This window comes from Chiloscyllium punctatum, chromosome X (genome assembly GCF_047496795.1).
Source record: "Chiloscyllium punctatum isolate Juve2018m chromosome X, sChiPun1.3, whole genome shotgun sequence".
Classification (NCBI taxonomy): Eukaryota; Metazoa; Chordata; class Chondrichthyes; order Orectolobiformes; family Hemiscylliidae; genus Chiloscyllium; species Chiloscyllium punctatum.
In genome coordinates, this window is record NC_092791.1 from 32,269,578 (window position 1) to 32,291,163 (window position 21,586).

General features: G+C 41.7%; 1 protein-coding gene across 3 annotated transcripts in view; it reads left to right on the plus strand.

The window, feature by feature from the left end:
• The window catches only part of LOC140471113 (glutaminase kidney isoform, mitochondrial-like), a 95,498-nt gene that overhangs the window by 40,465 nt on the left and 33,447 nt on the right, over positions 1 to 21,586 (plus strand). For 2 of the 3 annotated variants that reach the window (XM_072567001.1, XM_072567000.1), the window contains exons 2-5: positions 11,652 to 11,773; positions 17,358 to 17,487; positions 18,033 to 18,112; positions 18,786 to 18,949. In XM_072567001.1, the coding sequence (XP_072423102.1) occupies positions 11,703 to 11,773; positions 17,358 to 17,487; positions 18,033 to 18,112; positions 18,786 to 18,949 (445 nt within the window). In that variant the 5' untranslated portion in view covers positions 11,652 to 11,702. Of the gene's footprint in view, positions 1 to 4,083; positions 4,184 to 11,651; positions 11,774 to 17,357; positions 17,488 to 18,032; positions 18,113 to 18,785; positions 18,950 to 21,586 lie in introns of all 3 variants that reach the window. The other variant, XM_072566999.1, reaches the window with a different exon arrangement.

Sequence of the window (21,586 nt, forward strand, 5' to 3'; positions counted from 1 at the left end):
CAGGTGAGTGCTAATGATCCCATGAACAAATTAGAACAATTAAAAATATGTTCTTTGAGTGTCTTCCAGTATCTTAGACAATATTCTTTCAATGGGTCTTACTTGTGGAACCTTGCTGCGTGCAAAATGACTTCCATAGTTACCTAAGAAATCAGTTACGATGTAGTCATTTATTGTACTGAAATGCTTTGGCATGCTTCTGAGTTGTTATAAGGCGCTGTGTAAATGCAAGAGTTTGCCTTATTAAAAGGTGTGAAAGTAAATCGGACCAATTGATTTACGAGATTGCTTCCTCGAGCAACTTTTCTCCCATCATCTTTCTGCCACAGTCATAACCCTTTCCACAATGAATACCTCTTTAACAGTAAAAAAAATACAATAATACACATATATGGTATTGTTACGGTATGATCCTGTATATTAGCTATATCTGTTACTCATTCATAGCTGACATCTTGAGGACTTAAAACAAAACAAATATATTTTCTCATGAACAATTTTAACTCATTGTTCCTCTCGTATTCTTGGCTGAAAGGACAGGGTGACCTGTTTCTTGACCTTCAAGTATGTTGCTTCTGAACAATCCTGTATCAATTCACATATGATTGTCTCCCAATCTCTCCTGACAAATGGACCTGCAGGCTGCTTTTCACCTCAAAGCACTCTTTTCTGTGAGTATGCATACAGGCTGAACAGGCTGGGGCTGTTTTCCCTGGAGCATCGGAGGCTGAGGGGTGACCTTATCGAGGTTTACAAAATTATGAGGGGCATGCATAGGATAAATAGACAAAGTATTTTCCCTGGGGTCGGGGAGTCCAGAACTAGAGGGCATAGGTTTAGGGTGAGAGGGGAAAGTTATAAAAGAGACCTAAGGGGCAACTTTTTCACACAGAGGGTAGTGCATGTATGGAATGAGCTGCCAGAGGAAGTGGTGGAGGCTGGTACAATTGCAACATTTAAGAGGCATTTGGATGGGTATATGAATAGGAAGGGTTTGGAGGGATAGGGGCTGGGTGCTGGCAGGTGGGACTAGATTGGGTTGGGATATCTGGTCGGCATGCATGGGTTGGACCGAAGGATCTGTTTCCATGCTGTACATCTCTATGACTCTATACCATGCTCACCACCTCAACTCCAATGTTCCATGTCTATATGCATTAGTTTAAAACTACTGTATATTTATCTCATCTATTAAAAGGACCATCTAGTTTTACCTCCACAATATCATCCACCAATTGCTGAAAACGCTCTCTAATATACATAACCTCCATTTTTACTTTCTCTAGTGGTCATCTTGCCAATGGCCCTGCTCTATACCTGTACTCTACACTTTTCTAACTGGATAGAGTGTGTGTGTTTAAAGTGGATAAGAAACCAGGATGGGATTAGATGCATCCAAGCACTGAGAAAAATGTGGGTGGAAATTGCAAAAACACTGCAATAATTTTTCAGTCTTCCTTAGACTTATGGTTCAAGGCAGACAACTGAAAAATTGCAAAGGTTATACCCTTGTTCAAAAAAAGTGTAAGGATAAGCCAAGGAACTACAGACCAGTCAGTTTAACTTTGGTAGCTGAGAAACCTCTAGAATCAATAATTCAGAACAAAATTAATAGTCACATGGGCAAATATGGGTTAATTAAAGAAAGCTAGCATGAGTTCATGAAGGGAAAATCATATTTAACTTGGAGTTTTTTAAACAGGTAATGGAAGGTTGACAAGGGCAAAACAGTTGATGTGAGATATGTGGACTTTCAAAATTAGTTTGATACAGTGCCATACAGACTTGTGAGCAATATTATACCTTATGAAAAGGAGAGCAGCAACATGGACATGAAATTGGCCGACTGATAAGAAACTGAGTAGTGGTTAATGAATGTTTTTCAGGCTGGATGAGGGTTCCTAGTGGTCAGTATAAGGATTCTGACATTTCCTGTTATAATAATGACCTGGATCTTGATTCACATGGCACAACTTCTAAATTTGCAGATGATACAAAATTTATAAGTGCCATGAACTTTGAGGAAAATAATGTAGAACTTCAAACGGATATGGACAAGTTGGTGCAGTGGGTGGACAAGTGAATGACACAATTCTGTTTGGAGTGCAGGAGCAGAAGAACCTGGATTACATGCGCATGTCACTGAAGGTTGCATGGCAAGTTTAGATTCCCTACAGTGTGGAAATAGGCCCTTCGGCCCAATAAGTCCACACCAACCCTCCGAAGAGCAACCCACCCATACATATTCCCCTACACTACGGGCAATTTAGCATGGCCAATTCACTTAACCTGCACATCTTTGGACTGTGGGAGGAAACCAGAGCACCCGGAGGAAACCCACACAGACACGGGGAGAATGTGCAAACTCCACACATACAGTTGCCCAAGGTGGGAATTGAACCCTGGTTCCTGGCGCCGTGAGGCAGCAGCACTAACCACTGAGCCACTGTGCAAGTTGAGAGCATGATTAATAAAGCATATAGTATCCTAGGTTTTATGAATAGGGGCATAGAGTACAAGACCAAGAAGGTTATTTTGAAATAAAACAGTGGTGGAAAAAATGTGCCAGCATTTGTGGAGAGGAGCAGCGTTAATGTTTTGAGTCCCATGACTCCTCTTGAGAACTGAACAGGGCTGGAAAATGAAGGTTGTTGACAAAGAGGGAGAAAGAGCGAATGGAACAGATGATGAGAGTGCTCAAAGCCTCCAAAGACAAAAGGAGTGCTATGCAAAATCAAAGATATTCAAAATCATGAGAGGAGATAGGGAGAAACTGTTCCCATTCATGAAAGGATTAAAAATGAAGGAGCATGGATTTAAAGTCATTGGTAAAAGAAGCAAAAGTGCTTAAGGTGTGGAATGCAGTAGCAGAGAGTGTAGTGGAGACAAGTTCAGTTGAATCTCTGGAAAGGGAATGAGATGATTAACGCAAAAAGAAGAAAGTGTGGGATTGTGGAGAGAAAGTGGGAGAATGGCACAAAATGAATTGTTCATTTGGAGAGCCGGTACAGCCGCAATGGGATAAATTGCCCTCTTCTGTAGTATAACAACTCTGTGATTCTGTAACTCTTCAAACTCTGCTGTCTATGTATCTCCTTCTCCTATTATTCCATCCTTGTTGACCTCTTTTGATTCTATGTCCCCATTAAAATGGTTTATTTACAATTCCCTTTCTGGCCTCACCTCATTCTGCCTCAGTTGTCTTCTCCAGCTATATGTTCACATGTTCTGTTTTGATTCTGCCCTCTTATGCACTGACCTACCTACACTCTATCTTCAGCTATTCTGGCCCTACATTCTGGAAAATTGTCCTGAAGTAACTATTGCTTATTCGCCTCTGGGCAAAAAGTTCAAAGCAGTAATCAGTAGCTCCAATAATTGTGAAAGATCCTTGGCACTCTTCAAAGACAAGCAACTGAGTGCATCCTGGCCACCATGCATCCTTCAAATGTCGTCATCAATATATTAACTGGTTATTCCTCTTACTTGTTTGTGGAATCTTGCTATCTGCAAATTAACCATTGTGCTTGCCTACATCACCTCAGTAACTGCACTTAAGCCAGAAATTAGATGTGAGGCACTTTGGGAATCCTGAAGGCAATAAATGCAAGTTCTTGTTACCTCGCTTGCACCTTCAAAAATCTCCTCCAAAGCTACTGCCTCAACCATGTCTTTTAATTCTTCCATTAGTGCTTAAGATCCTCTGTGATGAAGCATCATGAAATCTTTATCATGTGCTATTTAAATGTTACTTGCTGTTGTTCATCTCAATCTGGATGGTGAATGTGTAAAATAAAGTTCCTTTGTACACTATTATAATCTGATTGTAAAATCAAATTGAATGCCAAGGTGTGAACTAGGGTGCTCTGTAAAGGAAATGAAACCGCCAGCATAAAATGATCAGCCTATTTTTACTGACCAATAGTCTGGGTTGATGGCCAGTGATACAGTTTGCAGACAAAACAATGCTTCTACAGGTTGCTGTTGGACAGATCCAGTTGACTGCCCAATCAGGTCAGCTTCTAATCAGTCTCTGTTGAAATGTGATCTATCGTCCCTCTTACTGCGCTTGTCTGTCCCCAGGAGGAAGCACAAACCGGGCCTGATGCCAGGACTGGAAGACATGCTTTTCTACACAATCACCGAGGGACATGAGCAGATTCCGATCCCCAAGTTTATCAGTGTAAGCAAATGCACAGCAAAGGGGCAAACCTGCCTCGCCTTCTCACACAACGCCACATTTATTGTCCTTTGTTACGCTGCTTATGTCTGACCTTTGCTGCACAGCTTTAATTATAAGATATCAGACCATGGTTATTCAGATCTCAGTTCTTTGGACAGTCACTTTTTTTTTTAAATGAAAAGTTCTTGTGTCTCACTGTAAATCTTTATTCCAAGCGCTATTTGCAATCTATGACATTCTTCTCAGACATCAAGAGCATTTTGAAATCTATTTGATTAATGACACTTTTCTCTGGGTACTGGTTAACATAGTCTATTTTACAACCTGATCGCTACTGCCTTGCAATGCCAGGCGCTCCAACAGCTGCAGCAAATGGAGGGTGGATTGAGTTAGTTTCTGAATTTCCAATGTGTTCTGTGTGCTGGGAGACTTGTCAGGGACTGGTGACAGCAGAAAGCGTGGAATGAAGAACCCTATGCACAAGGAATAAGGCATATCGGAACAGTCTCATGTACTGTACTTGATAAAAGGCCAAAATTGCAGCAGCAAATAGCAGACCTACAGTTTTTGGTCAGTCTACTGCGCTTTCTCAGTGGTAATGGCTGGATATTTTTGGAATGAATGGCAGAGTGAAGTTATGAAAATCGGAATCTAGACTTGACATTGGTTAAAAACTGCCCTATGCCTACAGTGGAGGTCGGTTAGCTGAATAGCCGGTTTGCGATACAGAGTAAGGGCTACAGTGGGGGTTCAATGCCTGTGCCAGCCGAGCGGCACCATGAAGGTCCCACCTTCTCAACCTTGACCCTCAGGTTAAACCACCAGCTGGATATGACACTGTGGATCTGCAGACTGACATTCACTGAAAGGAAAGGTGCCCTCCAGAGATGTATTCTGTTTTACCAAGTGCAGTAGAAGCACCTACAGGTTTCTTCTTCAATCAGGGAATGGAGTGTGTGGCAAATAAAGTATGTTTGAATTAAATGCTGCTCTGTTTTGTTTTCCTCTCTGGTTATCTCCTTTTCTCATTCTCTCCTGAAGGCTCAACTCCTGCAAGAATATTTCTCCCATAATCCTGGATACAAATAGTCAAAATCTCCTGAAAGTAATATATCGACCATTAACTCTTTTGTAAATCTGCTCCTTCCCAATTTAATGCTCAACTTCTCATCAACAGCAATCAGTCTGAGTATTGGAACATGTCATTAAATATAAAAAGGCTGCTGGATTTTCTCAAATTTGCAGTGTCAAAGGTCCAATTAGATGTGATAACTTGGTGGTGGGAAAGCAAAGATATCTGAGTCCTCCTGAGTATAAGACAAAATTATTTAAACACAGATACTGTACAGAGCAGTAACACAGCAGAAAGCCAACACTGAGCAAACACTTACACAATGCAAACCAGTGAGTAGAGTGGGTTCTTTCTTGCTTATAGGTTTTATTGAGATACGTCTCTTGATTAAACTTAAATATGTAAGCCATAAATATTAAGTTATCCTGGAGCAGTGTTTTGTAGAGGAATAAGACAGTGCTATTTTCTGGGTCTGTAGATTGGAAGAAGCAAAAATGGCCTTTAGTAGAGTGATGTGCTCTTCTTGTTGGATGTGGGAGTTTAGGGAGAGTTTATCGGTTACTGAGGATTATATCTACAATAAATGCCGTTGGTTGCAAATCCTATCAGATTGAATGGATCAGTTGGAGAGACAGTGAGAGGCAACGAGGAATTTACAAGAGCAAGGGGGTGTGATGAATGGCAGTTATAGGAGAGGAGAAAAGTTGCTTAGATGCAGTTAACTACAGAAAAGGTAAGAGAGGTAGGCAGGTAGTGCAGGAGTCTTCTGTGGCTATCCCCATTTCAAACAAGTATGCTGATTTGGAAAATGTAGGGGCTGATGGATTTTCAGGGGAATGTAGCACGAAAAGCCAAGTTTCTGGTATTGAGACTGGCTCTAATGCAACGAGGGGTACGTTGAGTTCCAAGAGATCAATTGTGTTAGGGGATTCTCTAGTCTGAGGCACAGACTGACGTTTCTGTGACCGGCAGCGAAAAATCAGAATAGTGTGTGCCTCCCTGGTACCAGGATCAAGGATGTCTCAGAGGGTGCAGAATGTTCTCAAGGGGGAGAGGGCCCAGCAAGAGGTCATTGTACACATTAGAACCAACGACATAGGAAGGGAAAAGGATGAGATTCTGAAGGGAGAATATAGAGAGTTAGGCAGGAATTTGAAAAGGAGGTCCTCGAGAGTAGTAATATCTGGATTACTCACAGTGTGAGTTAGTGAAGGTAGGAATGGGAAGATAGAGCAGATGAATGCATGCCTAAGGAGCTGGTGTATGGGAGAAGGATTCACATTTTTGGATCATTGGAATCAGTTCTGGGGTAGAAGTGACCAGTACAAGAAGGATGGATTGCACCTGAATTGGAAGGGGACTAACATACTGGCAGGGAGATTTGCTAGAGCTGCTTGGGAGGATTGAAACTAGTAAGGTGGGGGGGGGGGAGGGGGGTGGGGGGGGGGGAGGGGGGGGGGGAGGGGAGTGCGACTCAGGGAGATAGTGAGGAAAGAGATCAATCTGAGACTGGTACAGTTGGGAAGTGAGTCAGTCAGGGCAGGCAGGGACAAAGCAGAGAACAAGGTAGGACTGACAAATTAAACTGCATTTATTTCACTGCAAGAGGCCTAACAAGGGAGGCAGATGAACTCAGGGCATGGTTAGGAATATGGGACTGGGATATCATAGCAATTACAGAAACATGGCTCAGGGATGGACAGGACTGGCAGCTTAATGTTCTAGGATTCAAATGCTACAGGAAGGACAGAAAGGGAGGCAAGAGAGGAGGGGGAGTGGCATTTTTGGTAAGGGACAGCATTACAGCATTAATGAAGGAGGAGATTCCTGGAAATACAAGCAGGGAAGTTATTTGGGTGGAACTGAGAAATAAGAAAGGGATGATCACCTTATTGGAATTGTATTATGGACTCCCTAAGAGTCAGCAGGAAATTGAGAAACAAGTTTGGAAGGAGATCTCAGATATCTGTAAGAATAATAGGGTGGGGATTTTACCTTTCCAAACATAGACTGAGACTGCCAGTGTTAATAGTTTAGATGGAGAGGAATTTGTTAAGTGTGTACAAGAAAATTTTCTGATTCAGTATGTGGATGTACCTACTAGAGAAATTGCAAAACATGATCTATGCTTGGAAAATAAGGCAGGGCAGGTGACTGAGGTGTCAGTGGAGGAGCACTTTGGGGCCAGCGACCATAATTCTACTAGTTTTAAAATAGTGTTTGAAAAGGATAGACCAGATCTAAAAGTTGAAGTTCTAAATTGGAGGAAGGCTAATTTTGACGGTATTAGGCAAGAACTTTCAAAAGCTGATTGGGCACAGATGTTCGCAGGTAAAGGGACAGCTGGAAAATGGGAAGCCTTCAGAAATGAGATAATGAGAGTCCAGCGACAGTATATTCCTATTAGGGTGAAAGGAAAGGCTAGTGGGTGTAGGGAATGCTGGATGACGAAAGAAATTGAGGGTTTAGTTAAGAAGAAGGAAGCATATGTCTAGACAAGATAGATCAAGTGAATCCTTAGAAGAGTATAAAGGCAGTAGGAGTATACTTAGGAAGGAAATTAGGAGGGCAAAACGGGGACATGAGATAGATTTGGCAAATAGAGTTAAGGAGAATCCAAAGGGTTTTTACAAATACATTAAGGACAAATGGGTAACAACGGAGACAATAAGGCCCCTCAAAGATCAGCAAGGCGGCCTTTGTGTGAAGCCGTAGGAGATGGGGGAGATACTGAATGAGTATTTTGCATCAGTATTTAATGTGGGAAAGATTATGAAAGATATAGACTGGAGAGAAATAGATGGTGACATCTTGAAAAATGTCCATATTACAGAGGAGGAAGTGCTGGATGTCTTGAAACGCATAAAACTGGATAAGTCCCCAGGACCTGGTCAAGTGTACCTTCGAACTCTGTGGGAAGCTAGGGAAGTGATTGCTGGGACCCTTGATGAGATATTTGTATCACTGATAGTCACAGGTGAGGTGCCAGAAGACTGGAGGTTGGCTAACATGGTGCCACTGTTTAAGAAAGGTGGTAAGGACAAGCCAGGGAACTATAGACTGGTGAGCCTGACCTCAGTGGTGGGCAAGTTGTTGGAGGGAATCCTGAGGGACAGGATGTACGTATATTTGGAAAGGCAAGGACTGATTAGGGATAGTCAACATGGCTTTGTGCACAGGAAATCATGTCTCACAAATTTGATTGAGTTTTTTGAGGAAGTAACAAAGAGGATTGATGAGGGCAGAGTGGGAGATGTGATCTATATGGACTTCAGTAAGGTGTTCGACAAGGTTCCCCATGGGAGACTGATTAGCAAGGTTAGATCTCATGGAATACAGGGAGAACTAGCCATTTGGATACAGAACTGGCTCAAATGTAGAAGACAGAGGGTGGTGGTGGAGGATTATTTTTCAGACTGGAGGCTTGTGACCAGTGGAGTGCCACAAGGATCGGTGCTGGGTCAACTACTTTTCATCATTTATATAAATGATTTGGATGTGAGCATAAGAGGCATAGTTAGTAAGTTTGCAAAATTGGAGGTGTGGTGGACAACGAAGACGGTTACCTCAGATTACAACGGGATCTCAATCAGATTGTCCAATGGGTTGAGGAGTGGCAGATGGAGTTTAATTTAGATAAATGCAAGGTGCTGCATTTTGGAAAAGCAAATCTTAGCAGGATTTGTACACTTAATGGTAAGGTCCTAGGGAGTGCTGCTGAAGAAAGAGACCTTGGAGTGCAGGTTCATAGCTCCTTGAAATTCGTGTTGCAGATCGATAGGATAGCGAAGAAGGCATTTGGTATGCTTTCCTTTATTGGTCAGAGTATTGAGTATAGGAGTTGGGAGGTCATGTTGCGGCTGTACAGGACATTGGTTAGGCCACTTTTGGAATATTGTGTGCAATTCTGGTCTTCCTATTGGAAGGATGTTGTGAAACTTGAAAGGGTTCAGAAATGATTTACAAGGATGTTGCCAGGGTTGGAGGGTTGAATAGGCTGGGGCTGTTTTCCCTGGAGCATTGGAGGCTGAGGGGGTGACCTTATAGAGGTTTAAAAAATTATGAGGGGCATGGATAGGATAAATAGACAAAGTCATTTCCCTATTGGGGGAAACGAGAACTCAAGGGCATAGGTTTAGAGTGAGAGGGGCAAGATATAAAAGAGACCTAAGGGGCAAATTTTCACATAGAGGGTAGTACGTGTATGGAATGAGCTGCCAGAGGAAGTGGTGGAGACTGGTACAATTGTAACATTTAAAAGGTATTTGGATGGGTTTGGAGGAATATGGGCTAGGTGCTGGCAGGTGGGACTAGATTTGGGTTGGGATATGTGGTCAACATGGACGAGTTGGACCAAAGGGTCTGTTTCCGTGCTGTAGATCTCTATGACTCAATGACTGTAATTAACACTCAATGGTGTGCACACATTAAGCTGTTCTTGTTTTTCAAAAAGGACTGAATGTACTTCTGTTTTCACCTGGGCTTAAATTCATAATCACGGGACTGTTATGTCTCGTCCACGTGGTTATTGGGGGCTAGAGTATAGGGAATGACTCACAGTCCACTGTTCTCTGTAGGACAGAATTCCAAAGACTAACAACCCATTAAAGAAATTCCTCCTCACTACTTTGTAACTGGAAGATCCTTTATTACAAAACTGTGTCCTCTAGCTCTAGACCCCTCAATAGGGAAACATCCTTTCAGCATCCACAGTGTCGAAGCTCCCACAGAATCTTTTTCATTTTAATAAGATCACCTCTCATTCTTCTAAAGTTCAACTGACATAGGCCCAACCTGGCCAATCTTTCCTCATAATACAAACCCTTTCATCCTAAACATCAGTCCAGTGAACATTTTCTGAATTACCTCCAAATCAAGTATATCTCCTCTTAAGTAAGAAGATCAAAACTGTACACAATATCCCAGGGGTGGTCTCACCATTGCCCTGTACAGTTGTAGCAAGAGTTCCCTACTTTTGCATCCCATCTCTCCAGTAATAAAGGTCAACATTCCATTTGCATTCCTAATTATTTGCTGTACCTGCGTACTAACGTTTTGTGATGTACAAGGACACTCCGATCCCTCTGTACATCAAAATTCTGCAGTCTTTCTCTCTCTGTTTTAAATAATATTGTTTTTCTATTCTTCCTCTCAAAAACCTCACATTTTCCCACATTATATTCCATGCCTGGAAAAATCCTGTTCAAATAAATAGGACTTAGTCAGATAGAAGTCAAACATGTCAAGCAGTGGACCTGCTTGATCTACGGGGGCTAGTCACACACAGAACCTGACCCAAGTGATCACTCTTTATGTATGGTCATCACAGCAAGCTCCCATCTAATGCTTCCAAATCCATAGAACCCAGTGGATAGTGATCAGAACCAGGAACGCTGATTTTGTTTTGCTCTCCTTTAGGCACTTGGAGAGTAATTGTAAAAACCATACTATTAGTATCAACTCAATACAAACAAATGGTTTGACCTGGTCTGAATGTCTTAATACTACAACGGGGAGTGCGGTCATTGACTCAGGCATTAAAGGAACAGACTTATTGTCTCCCTATATGCAAGAATGACACAAGACTTTGAACTTAATGTGACTGTTCTTTCACACTGCAGTTCCAGAATGCTGTGTAGCAATAGGTATGTGTTTCTAGATACATTTTAATCAACCTATTCATAAACATTATGACATACCTCAAGAGCAAATGGAACTTGAACTCAGGCATCCTGGATCAGAAAAAGGGCACTACCACTGTACCACAGGTACTTGTTCCTATCTAAGTTCATTCTATAATCTCTGCAAATGTATATTTATGACAAGTAACAAAAACAAATTACTAAAAGTAAATGTGCTGAGTTAACTGACCTCAGCTGAAGAGGCAGAAGGAGCACAGTAATTTTCTGGGAGAGAGATAAATTAGCCAGGATGACTGCACTTGATGGCTCTCCAATAACTTCTGCTTGAAGTGCACACATATGGAAATCAGATGAGAATTAGATGGCTGTGATGTCCAGCAGTGTTGAATAGCCTATCATTATCCAAGTATCCAGATTATTTTCCTGAAGGATGAATACCTGGGATGAGATGTCAGGTGAAATCTTACCCCAGCAAGGAGTCAGCACCTTCAGGAGAGAAGAGAGCAGGCAGAAAGAAAGTTGGTGAGGGGGGGATAAAAGGGAACTTTTCCTGAAAAAGTTTCAAAAACTAAAATGCAATAAAATATTGCTGTTCTTATTTTATCTTCTTTTGAAATCCTGATAAATTGATGTCATTCATTGAAGAAATAGCACTAATTTCAAAATATGATTTCTGCTTCCAGATAACTCATTACATTTCATGTCATTTGATTCAAATATCATCTCACTTTTGCCCTTTCTTTTCCAATTACAGGCACTGAAATCAACAGGACTGCTGACCTCTGACCCCCGGCTTAAATACTGCATGGATCTTCTGCGTCAAACAGTACAGAGTTCCTCAAGTGGAATTACCCTGGACAGACATCTCTTCAGAAAGTACTAATTTATTACACATTATCATTACTAAGTCATTCATTCATTTTAAAAACAAAGCTCCCCTCCTCTCCTTTCCTGACATTCACTCTTCCTTTGGTTGCAGCTGGATTGGGAGTTGATAGGTTCTGAACTCTTGGAGCTGGTTGGTTACACAACAGGTGGATTTCAAAACAGCCATTCACACTCAAAAGAACTCCAATTGTTCAAATGTCATAATCATGACCAAGTCTAAATTTGCTCTGGTGGCCTCTATGAGTTCATCAACTTCACCAACACATTCCACCCTGACCTTAAGTTCACCTGGACCATCTTGGACACCTCCCTCTCCTTCCTGGACCTTTCCATGTCCATCAATGGTGACCGACTCCACATGGACATCTTCTACAAACCCACCAACTCCCACAGCTACCTGGACTACACCTCCTCCCACCCTGCCTCCTGTAAAAATGCCTCCTTCTTCCCAATTCCTCCACCTCCACCGCATCTGCTCCCAGGAGGACCAGTTCCACCACAGAACACACCAGATGGTCTCCTTCTTCAAAGACTGCAATTTCTCCCCACGTGATTGATGATGCCCTCCAGTGCAACTCATCCATTTCCCACACATCTGCTCTCGAACCCCATCCCTCCAACCACACGGCATTGATGTGGATTGCACCAGTTTCCTCACTTCCCCTCCCCCCACCTCATCCCAGATCCAACCTTCCAACTCAGCACTGCCCTCATGACTTGTCCATCTTCCTTCCCACCTATTCGTTCCACCTTCCCTTCCGACCTATCACCATTACCCCTACCTCCATCTACCTATCGCACTCTCAGCCATCTTCCCCCCAGCCCCACCTCTCTCTCATTTATCTCTCCACCCCCTTGGCTCACAAACCTCATTCCTGACAAAGGGCTGTTGCCCGTAACGTCGATTCTCCTGCTCCTCGAATGCTGCATGACCTACTGTGCTTTTCCAGCACCACACTTGACTCTGATCTCCAGCATCTGCAGTCCTCACTTTTTCTATGAGTAACCTATCCCATTGAGTCTTCTGTTTTATTTCCAAGGAGACTTTTTTAATAAGAGACTAATGTTTCCAGATAACCCAAAACTGTATTCTCTAATCCCACCAACAGCTCAGGGAAAAATACAAATTCAATAATTTGAGCTTTTTAACATCTTAATCTTGCTAAAGAAAGTGGCCTGGTGTAGTTAAGGAAGGAAAGATAGAAAATAAAAATTCTAGGAACTAGCTTTGAGTGAAAAAAAAATGTTAACAACGAAAGCATAGCTAACCCCAGTGAAGACAGACAGAAGCTGTTTGGGAGCTGAACGGCTTTAAAATTTTAGGTGTAGACACTTTTAGAAATTGTAAGTAAGAGCCAACCAATAGCTATAAAATGTCATGAATGATGGGGAGGAGTTTTGGGGCTTACCAGTCAATTGGTAGATCAGTAATGCGAGCTGGTCTGCATCTCATTTAAGGACTGCAGATACAATTACTGTATATTAGATATTGCAACAGGTCACAAGACTCTCAAACCAACGTATGTTGGTCGGTTAGCTCAGATGGTTAGAGCATGGTGCTAATAAAGCCAAGGTCATGGATTCAATGCCCACACTGACCAAGTGTAGTGCCGAGATTAGCGAGTGTGTGATGTTTGCAGTGCTGTATCAGCTCTGGCACATTGCTTTGTGGGCTCAGTGGTTAGCACTGCTGCCTCCCAGCACCAGGGTCCCAGGTTCAATCCCAGCCTCGGGTGACTGTCTGTGTGTAGTTTGCACATTCTCCCCCGTGTCTGCGTGGGTTTCCTCCCACAGTCCAAAGATGTGCAGATCAGGTGAATTGGCCATGCTAAATTGTCCCATACTGTTAGGTGCATTAGTCAGAGAGAAATGGGTCTGGGTGGGTTACTCTTTGGAGGGTCAGTGTGGACTTGTTGGGCCGAACGGCCTGTTTCCACACTGTAGGGAATCTAATCTAATCTAATACTGTGTTTACAGGTCAGCTCAACACAAGTCTGACTTGAGTCAGGAGAAAATGGATGCTAATGTGATAGGGTTAAAACTCACACAACACCAGACTATGGTCCAACAGGTTTATTTGGACGCACTAGCGTTCGGAGTGCTGCTCCTTTATCAGGTGGTTGACTGGCCTCTCCACATCATAATATGATAGGCACATTATTCCAGTAAAAGGGGAATTTGGGATAGAGATGAGTGAAGTATGGCTGCAAAGCTTGAACAGAATTTGGAGAGACAGTTTTACCCAACATCTGCATTTCTTCCTTGATCTTTCTTTTAGGTTGAATCCAGGGGAAACTAGAAGCCCCTACATCTGTAATTTATTCAGTTGCAGGAATTGGCAGAAGGTGCTTGCTTAAAGGGATCACTGACTCCCTACAGAATTCCACACCAGAAATTTTGACTATCCCTTTGCACATAGGGTGGGACAGTGAAATATTTTCAAAGTAAATGTCAATGTACTCCTTAAACATCTTAGCACTTTATCGTAATATATTGTATAATGGAAACAAAGGAGGAAACTGCACCCCACCCCCACCACATTTTCCACATTTTAGCCCAAGCTGTGAAAGGTATGAACTGGCTATCTTCCTTTTGCCTTCCCCGGCAGCATGTATTATTATAGTGGAGATGGTTTGAGGTCCATAAGTGGCCATTTATTGGCATCTTAAGGACCAGCAGGCCCAAGGTTGGGCAGGCTATCCCATAACTTATCTCCCTTACCCTCCCATAATATGACGGCAGCTCAGGAGTGGTCAGGAAGATGGTAGGTTCGCCACCTACTTTATTTTATGTGCCCTCAATATTTAAACATGCTGAGGGAGCTGTAAAACTCATTACAAAGATTATAAAGGTCTCAGTTTCAACCTCCTGGAGAGGGATGAAGTAGGCAGTTGTGCTCCTGATACACTCATAAAGGCCCTTGTGTGTGTATTGTCTGTGACCTTCCTATGTTAGAAAATATGCTGACACTCACTGTTTTGGCTGATATATGCAAAACAGTCACTTGGGAGAGATCTGAAAGGCACATCTCACCCCTGGAACTAGTGTCACAGCTTCATACAGCTCCTTCAAGGGGGTGAACAGATGTTTTTAAATGAACATTTTAAATGAACTGTTTAGACATTTGTCACTGAAACATGTTCTATCTTGTCTTTTCCAAGGTAGGCTTCTGGTGTCTCATCTTGTCTCCAATCTGGAAAAGATATACATTGGATGCACCTCCTGCTTTGTTGATATTATTCCCACTAAATGTTGACTACCCAATTTACCTTCCTGGCCCCCTTGCTAGCAGATATTATAGATAGTTCCCTCTCTTTAATATTGTACCTCTCTCTTTTCAAATCATCATCCTTTTTCTCAAATGTTACATCCTTAAATTCTTCAGCCTTCCAACATCCTTTTCCTCTCAATCCTTGACACCTCCTAAATCCATACTGGTCTTTCCCACAATTCCATGTTTGAACCATAGCACTGGGATATAATTCTATTGGCAATGCTAGTTTTGTTTTTGCAAGGGCACACAATCTTGTTTTGATGTCGTGTTTGGGTTCAACAAAACTACCCTAAGTGTAAGCTTCATTTTGTATATCATGCTTGGTGTGATATTTTTTTCCTTTAGTCCCTTTTCCCCTCCAACTTTCTCGTCATTAATTTTGTGAGGTGAGGGGCTTTAAAATATTCAGTGAAATGCAACGACACATCTTTCTGGTGCTTGGGGGTCTCTGATCAAGTACTTAACAGAGGGTGTTTATAACAGTTTCAACCACAAAGACCTGTCAAATGTGTGAGCTGCAATGTGTTTAAGTGAGCACATATGGGCCTCAAGGATATTCTTCAAATGATAGTACTGACCCTCCAGTGCCCTGGACCTGCTGTTGCTGGAAAGGTTATAAATCAACCTATCACACGATGCTCATATTTCAAGGGCTGAGTTTATATTTAATCTTCTCATTAGATAACATAATTGGAATCAAATCTTGTTCTGTAGGACAGCCAGGTTCTTATAGCAGCAAATAAACAAGCTATAAAAAATGGTTCGGAATTCATTTATGGATACACTTCACTCCACATTGTTTTGCAATTGTATATATCTGTGACTTTAGCCTTTTCAAACATAACTAGTCACCTTTAATGAAGGAATCTATTCCAGAGGGCAGTACAAATTCTTTTCCTTGCAGCAAAAATATTTTGGCAAAACACATGTCCTGAAAAGGTGCTGATGGTTAACAATGAGTGGTAGATTTTCAACACTCTCCAAATTACCCTGACTTCTTCTGGAATTGAAGATTAATTTTCTGGATACTGCTTGCTTTGAGCAAAGAAGTTGAAGGGAGATCTAATAGAGGTGTACAAAATGATGAGTGGTTTAGATAAAGTAAAAAAAAACTAGAGGATACATATTCAGGCTTGGAGCAAAATATAAAGGGGAGACATGAGGAAGAACTTTTTTATATATTGAGTGGTAATGTCTTTGAACATAGTCCCCATCAGGCAAGTGGAAGCAGAGAGGATGACATGACTTGAAAAGGAAATTGGAAGGGCACTTGAGGGAAATAAACTTACAGAATGGATTACTTTAGAGGAACAGCAAGAATTTGATGGGTCAAAATGGGCTTCTCTTATGCTATTATGACTCTAATACTCTATGCTGCGAGCAACCTAGAAAAAAATTCATGGAACTTTATTTTAATAAAGTATTCTTTGACCATTTCATTTATTACTTATTAAAATATATAACATGCCAGAGGGATAGGCTGTTTCATGAACAGTCAAGATCAATACAATTTTCTTCCCTTGCCAATTAGCATGGAAAAACCATGCATTTGAAAGATGGACCAGTGGCAAGGTTGGTAGGATGCCGGGGTCGTTTGAGGTCAAATAATGAAACCTTAAGGAATGTATCCAGAGTTGGTAACCCTACTTGAGTGACTGAAGTTGTACACCCTGAAGGACAAAGTTATCTGAAATCACAGCTTTTGCTTCTCATTTCAAAGGAAACAAAGCAAATAAAGTGGTTCACATAGGAGATTTAAAATTAGATATGTTTGAAAAAGGAATGGTGAGCAAAATAGTTAACCGAAACATTGACCCCGGGGTTACCAGATCCTTTAGACTCTCTCCAATTATTGTACTGAGTCTATAGCTACTATAGTCAACCGCTAAATTAATTAACTAAAAACATATTAGGAGTTTTACTTTATTTAAAGTTGTTCCTACTTGCTCTTGGATCTCAACAAGCATGATTTTGATAATTGAAGGAAGTAAGTCAGTGCATTCACGGGTTTATTCAGGATGCTGGAGATGGTACAAAGTGGAATGACATCTATTGAAATTATGATTCACTATCATATCTTTACCATTGAATAAGAATGTAGCTTGATGATTGACAGCGTTTAGAGAGTAAAAATAGAGATTTTATCTTTGAGGTGCTTTTACGCTACCTTTGGCACTGGAGTGAAGTAATTACTTCTTTGTGCTGACTCTGAATTTGAAATGTGAATGCACCTTTGTTGTTCTACACCATACGGGTCAGCTGTGCTGATTGTTTTCACCAATTGTCTTTCTGGTTAAGGGTCTTTGGGAGTAACATTGTACTGCTTACCCAGGCCTTCAGGAAAAAATTTGTCATTCCCGACTTTGAAGTATTTTCCTCACACATAAACCGGCTTTATGAGAATGCAAGAAAGAAGACCTCTGGTAAGGTAAGGCATGAAAAATTAGATTTACAGTGTGTTGTAGATAATTGCAGAATTCCTTGGAGAGTGTAAGCAGGTGATTTTGACTACAATTTATGTCAATGGGGTCCAACATCAATTGACATCAAACTTGGTTCTGGTATTAGGTGATTATCCCACATGGCGATAAGGTATGCTAAATCATGGCTAAATGCTCCCTACTAGTGGATTCAACTTCAGGTTATTATTACATTCTTGAATACTCTAACTCTATGATCTTTTATGACATAGCAACTTCACCTACAACCAATTGGACCTCAAGCTCTAAAATCCTCTAAGTTACACAAACACCCACTCCACATTTTAAGACTGTCTTTGAAATGTAGCTGTTTGACCAAGCCTTTGATATCTTCTATTATCTCTGACTTTGGCTAAGTATCTGTTTTCCATATTGCTCTACTTAGCACTTTGGGAATGTGTTTCTCCATTAAAGGCATTATATAAATATAGGTTGCTGTTGTTGTTTTAAAGTCTCCCATACCCAAGCTTAAAAGCAATTGTATCATTCACAGGTTGCTGACTATATCCCACAGCTGGCAAAGTTCAGCCCGGATCTGTGGGGGGTGTCTCTGTGTACCGTAGATGGACAGAGGTAAGCTTTAAACTCACCATCACATAAACTGGAGGTCATCGCACTGCAAATGGGACAGTCCTGATATATCTTATCTGTAAATAGCAAGTCTTCTTGCTGTATCCCCTCGGGAAGGGGAACAAGGGATGAAGACCTGTTTTCAGAGAAGAAAAGTTTTGGCAGAGGGATGATCTCCCCATTCAAACCACCTCAATAACAACACAATGGTTAACAGGAATCCTACTTGAGGATTGTGCGAACACTATATGGGCAGCTGAATTGTTAATGGTACAGTCCACTGAATTTACCCATGCCATATATGACCACTTTGTCCATGGCTGCATTCATAATTGATGTGTTTACTTAAATCAATTTTCCTGTTATTCCTGGCAAGGCCAGCATTTATTAACCCAGCCCTTGCCTTTGAGAAGCTGATGCAGGGTATTATTCTTGAAGCACTGTTGGTGCCTAAGTGTTATGAAGCTTTATTCATCATCTGGGTGGTACAAAATGACTCATCGAATACAATCTGAACTAAAAGAATTTTACCACGTCACTATTGCAACTAGAACCTGGGCAAAAACAGAATTAAAGCCAAACCAGTTGTAATGGTGCTTGTAGTTTGTAAAAATAAAACCGATTGCTTCATGTAGTTATCTGAAAATGGCTATTTTGTTTATCCCTCTCTCCACAGACACTCTGTTGGAGACACCAAAATCCCCTTCTGTTTACAATCCTGCATAAAGCCATTGGAGTATGCCATTGCAGTTAATGAGTTCAACACTGATTATGTTCACCAGTACGTGGGCAAAGAGCCCAGTGGACTACGGTTCAATAAGGTCTTTTTGAACGAGGAAGGTGAGTATCACAGCAACGTGTAAGTGCTCTCATAAGCACCTAGTCTTAGCCCAATTGATGAGCATACAGGACCAGAGTTCCATCTCCCCTTGGCAACAAAATACACAAAGGAGATTTCATCTCACCTATGCATTAGCTGTTGCTATAGAGGTTTAATTTACTGTAGAATAATAGAACTAACAGTACATCTGTCATCGACAACAAAAAGTAAAAGTGACTTCAAGCATTTGGAGTGTGAATATTACACATAAATGGAGTCAGGAAAGTAAAAGGTGTGGACATTTCAAAGGTGCATATGACAGCTGTTTTCTTGCAAGTATATATTTTGTGTGTATAAACTGATAGAAGATAAACACTGATAAAATGTTATAGCTTCAATCCTTTTAAAATAACAACTACTGATAGTGCCACAATCTGCCTTTATTGAAAAGATATTTGGGGTGGCATGGTGGCTCAGTTGTTAGCACTGCTCCCTCACAGCACTAGGGACCTCTATTCAATTCCAGTCTTGGGCAACTGTCTGTGTAGAGTTTGCACATTCTCCCATGTCTGCATGGGTTTCCACTGAGTGCCCTGGTTTCCTCCCATGGTCTGAAGATGTACAAGTTAGGTGGATTGGCCATTGGGGATAGGGTTGGGGGTTTGATCTAAGTGAGATGCTCTTTGGAAGACTGGTACAGACTCGATGGGCTGAATGACCTCTTTCTGCACATTAGGGATTCTACCTTCCTAAGAAAGGATAAACGGTTCATATTTTCTAGTATTTCACTATTGATCTTAAATGGGGGGAGAGAGGATTGGAATGTTGGAGCTGATTAGAAATGCCCTTACATTTCCAGACCTTCAGTGCAAGACAAATTTTCTATGAGGACCGCCAAACCTGAGAGGAATTTTCAGGAAGCCTTCACAGTTGACAAAGGCCAGAGATTGGCAGTGTTTCTTGAATTTTCTGTATAAAGGAAATCATGACTGTTGTGCCTCTTGATGGGCATTAACTGCAGTGATTCTGGAAAGGGTTTGTCACCCACTGGGAGAGATAATTTATCAACACCTCCAATGCACCAGCTAAGCCTTAAGCACCAGGGTCCCAGGTTCAATTCCAGCCTTGGGCAACTGTCTGTGTGGAGTTTGCACATCCTCCCAGTGTCTGCGTAGGTTTCCCCGGATGCTCCGGTTTCCTCCCACATTCCAAAGATGTACAGGTCAGGTGAATTGGCCATGCTAAATTGCCTATAGTGTTAGGTGAATTAGTCAGAGGGAAATGGGACTGGGTGGGTTACTCTTCAGAGGGTCAGTGTGGACTTGTTGGGCCGAAGGGCCTGTTTCCACTCTGTATGTAATCTAATCTAATCTAAATGGAGGAAAAGAGGATCCGAGGACCAGGATCCCAAACTGGAGACGAATGTCATTGTTTAATCAGGCAGCAGTGATTCCCATTCTTCTATTTACGTCAGAGACTTGGATGAACAACAGCAGGAATTTTGAAGCAAAGCACTGGTGAAGTACCATCTGTAGTGCCTCACAAGATTCTCCAAATCTGGTGGAATGAAGGGCAATCAACAGCAGTGTTTTTTCCTAGGCCACCTTGCCCACTAACAGGGCATTAATCATTCAAAACCAGCTGTGCCAGATTAATTTGTGCACCCAACACAGGCATCTGTATTATGATTTAGTCTGTTATGCTTTCTCTTACCTCCACCACTACCCCAACTCAATTTTGATGGTTCACACTGCCCATAATGGGCTTTGAATGTAAACTTCTAATTGGCGACATGGATGATTTGGATCTGATTTGACCTGGTTTTGATCTCACATATGTGCATTGGTGACATTCCAGTGATTCAGTCCCAATGTCACAAAGAATAGGGTCAGAATGCTGTCTCTCACCTGGGCAATGGACACAGCAACTGCCACAGTCCCTTTCAACGAGTGGGTTCCCTCCCATGGTCAGTCTTCTGATCAAGGATATCAGCAAGTACATTACTTTTGTCTGGAATCTGGAATTGGAACAGATCGAGTTCAGTAGCCCATTAGGGTCTCTGTTGCTTCCAACTTAGTAGATATTTAAAAGTAGCCACGTGAGTTGATGTCTATAAACACTTAAAATGCTGCACCAGTCATAATGTCATGAACTCTGGAAAATAGCTCATCTCAAGGCTAGCAGTTCGAGTTCCATTCTGAAGTGATTTTGCATATTCCTTTTGTTCAATTGGACGCTCTGGTGTAAGTGATAACCAGTAATCATTCCTTCTACCCTTGAATCTGTGACGGCAACACTAGACCAAATAAACTGGTGTTTGTTTCCAGCGTAAAAGAGAGATGGAAATCTGGATAGCTGAGGATAGGTGATAAGACAAGCTTCAGTTTGATGGAACAGAAAAAGTCCCTATAAATGCTCCATTCACTACTGCACCTTGTACATTCTTTCCCACCGTTCTTTCAGTATTCTTGGATTTCCTCAGCAAATCATGAAGTGTGGTGTAGAGCACATAACCTCAACATAAAAAGCTAGACCAAAGAACCTGTGCAATTCCCTCTCCATCTTAGATTGGGCCACCTCTATATCTCTCGGATGTACTCATCATCATACTCACCTTCTTTAGTAATGAAGTGCACAAGATACTATACTTTGGTCAG